General features: G+C 45.0%; 1 protein-coding gene across 1 annotated transcript in view; it reads right to left on the bottom strand.

The window, feature by feature from the left end:
• Positions 1-1,484, bottom strand: part of ica1 (islet cell autoantigen 1) — a gene marked incomplete at its 5' end in the record, with an annotated part of 5,935 nt that extends 4,451 nt beyond the window's left edge. Inside the window, 4 exons of the mRNA XM_037676516.1 lie at positions 569-767; positions 854-977; positions 1,134-1,206; positions 1,308-1,484. Coding sequence (XP_037532444.1) covers positions 569-767; positions 854-977; positions 1,134-1,206; positions 1,308-1,484 — 573 coding nt within the window. The remainder of the gene's footprint in view (positions 1-568; positions 768-853; positions 978-1,133; positions 1,207-1,307) is intronic.
• Between the last annotated feature and the right edge of the window lie 1,067 nt (positions 1,485-2,551).

The raw sequence follows: 2,551 nt of genomic DNA, 5'->3' as shown, positions 1-2,551 counted from the left end.
AGTATCAAAAGGCTAAATAAAAGCTAAAAGTATCAAAAGGCTAAATAAAAGCTAAAAGTAACCAAAGGTTAGTTGAAAGCTGAAAGTATCAAAAGGCTAAATAAAAGCTAAAAGTATCAAAAGGCTAAATAAAAGCTAAAAGTAACAAAAGGCTAAATAAAAGCTAAAAGTAACCAAAGGTTAGTTGAAAGCTGAAAGTATCAAAAGGCTAAATAAAAGCTAAAAGTACAAAAGGCTAAATAAAAGCTAAAAGTAACCAAAGGTTAGTTGAAAACTAAAAGTAGCTTAAGAAGACTAATAACTATTTTTAAAGGAGACAAAGACATTTGTCCACATTCAGGAATCAGCTGAACCTTTTGAGAAATGAACAGCTAGAATAAGCCAAATATTTGTATTTAAGCTGCTCTCGGCAGTAACTTCCTCCCTGAAGTAATAATTTTAAATAGGCATATTAAAAAACAACATTTAATCGTTTTCAGTTTACCACTGAAGTCAAACCGGACGTGGAGCCTCTGACCCAGCTGGGCTCAGATGGAACGAGGTCCGGTTCTGGCTGTGGAGGACAAACCTTGCGGAATTTCTCCATCTGTTTGTGAGTGTCGGGGTCGAGCTCCTGGGAGACGTCCTTCATCCAGAGCAAGGCGCCGCGGTACTCGGTCCTGGACTGCTCCATCCGGTTCACCGTCAGCCACGTATCGGAGATGGCCCGGTACCGAAACGTTTCGATCTCCTGGTACAAACGGCACAGAGGCTTCCTGAGGGCCAGCCTGCAGACGAAGGGCCGTCTCAGGATGAAGTCTTCACACATCTATCATCTTTAACTATAGGTTGTGAGAAGCTGCGCGAGGCCCACCTCTGCTGCGAGGAGAAACACAGAGCTTTCCCCGTCGCCTGCATGATCTTTCCAGCTCTGGTTTTGTCCTGCGAGCACTGGGAGCGCAGGAAACGACCCAGCTCGTTCTCCTCCTGCGAGAGAGCTGAGAAGAGCGGAGACGGGGTGGGGGTACGTTCAGGAAACAAAACTTTCTTTTAGTCACATTCGTGGCTTCATGCAGATAAAACATCGACTGAATCCTCAGTTTTCTTCTCGTTTTCATCTAAAACTCGTATTTCATGAAGTAATCTGGGCTTACAGCAGATCCGTCTCTGGTACAGCTCGATGACCTTCAGGAGCTCCAAGCTCGTTCTTTGGATGGAGTGGAAGACCTGCCGAAGGCGTGGAGGACACCAGAAACAAAGAACAGTCCAGTGTTTGGTTGAAACGTGTTGCCTCTGAAACCATTTCCTGGACAGCTCCTCGTGCTCACCTCCAGCTTGGCGTCCAGCTCGGCGTCTGACGCCACCACGTGCTCGTCCTCCTTCTTCCCGGTGACCTTGATGAGCGTCTGTTTGGTTCTCCAGTACGTTTGCTGGAACTTGTTCACCGCGGAGGAGTCCTGGCTTCGGATGAAGCGGTCCAGATAATCTCTGGAGTGGCTGCTGAGGAGAGAAAGGAACGATGTTGGAGCGGCGGTCCCGAACAGAACCCCTTCACCGTTACAAGTTCAGCAGTTTACTCACAAACTTCTTCCCTCCATTTTTCAAACGAACCTGTGGAGAAATCATCAATAAATCCTTTATTTATCATTAAATGTGTACATATGATTCAATTCTAACAGACTTGTGAGTTTAAAGACGGTTACTTTTATTTTAGAATATCTGTGACATGACAAGCTGGTAAAGTTTCTGCTAACTAACGCTGTTAACAGCTTTTTTACAGTTACTACGCCGTCTCTCTAAGAATATTTTTACATTAATATTACTAACTGAATTTATAGACGAGCAGCAGAACTTCTTCATACAGACTCATCAAGTGGAATCTGGATTTATTGAAGGTTTTAACACTTTGAACAATCATTTCCAATCTTTGTTTAATCTTTATTGTCAGAACGACTCCAGCTGCATCATTTGCTCATAGTCGGGTCATGGAGGCAACCCAGACCCCAGAGACACTTTCCAGCTCCTCTTGAGGTCCCGAGCTGTTCTGAGTCAGAGAGTTCTGGTTCTGACCCGTGGAACATGCTCAGAAATCTCATCACAGATCGAAACCCAAATGCAGACTGGCCTGGACTCAGATCTTAAAGAGGCAAACAGATTTGATCAAACAGGCTGGCGGGGCAGCACGGCTGAAAGCCGAGCTCCGAGCCAGGACGGACGCACAAAAACTGAACGCAGGAAATACAAGAACAAAAGGAATGAACAGAATCACGACACCTGCACCCAGACGAGCTGGATCTGTGAGCCCGCCACACTTCGGCTGAGATCATGACCACAGCCGAGGGTTGGGACGTCCTCGGACCAGGAAATCCAGAGCTTTGCCTCACAACTTTTTCTTCACTGTGACTGACCGGAGCATCCAACCAAAGACTGATCACCTTTTACTGTGCAAAAGTTTGAAGCAACTCCCTGAAGGTGACTTTAAATAAATACATCAAATTTACCTGAGAACAGGCCTTGGATTGAACATTTGTGAAAAGTCAGCCAAAAATTGAAAAAATTATAAACCTTCCAA

Source organism: Nematolebias whitei, chromosome 5, assembly GCF_014905685.2.
Source record: "Nematolebias whitei isolate Nwh7 chromosome 5, NemWhi1, whole genome shotgun sequence".
Taxonomy (NCBI): Eukaryota; Metazoa; Chordata; class Actinopteri; order Cyprinodontiformes; family Rivulidae; genus Nematolebias; species Nematolebias whitei.
The sequence above is the reverse complement of the archived record's forward strand: the minus strand, read 5'-3'. Positions and strand labels throughout refer to the sequence as shown.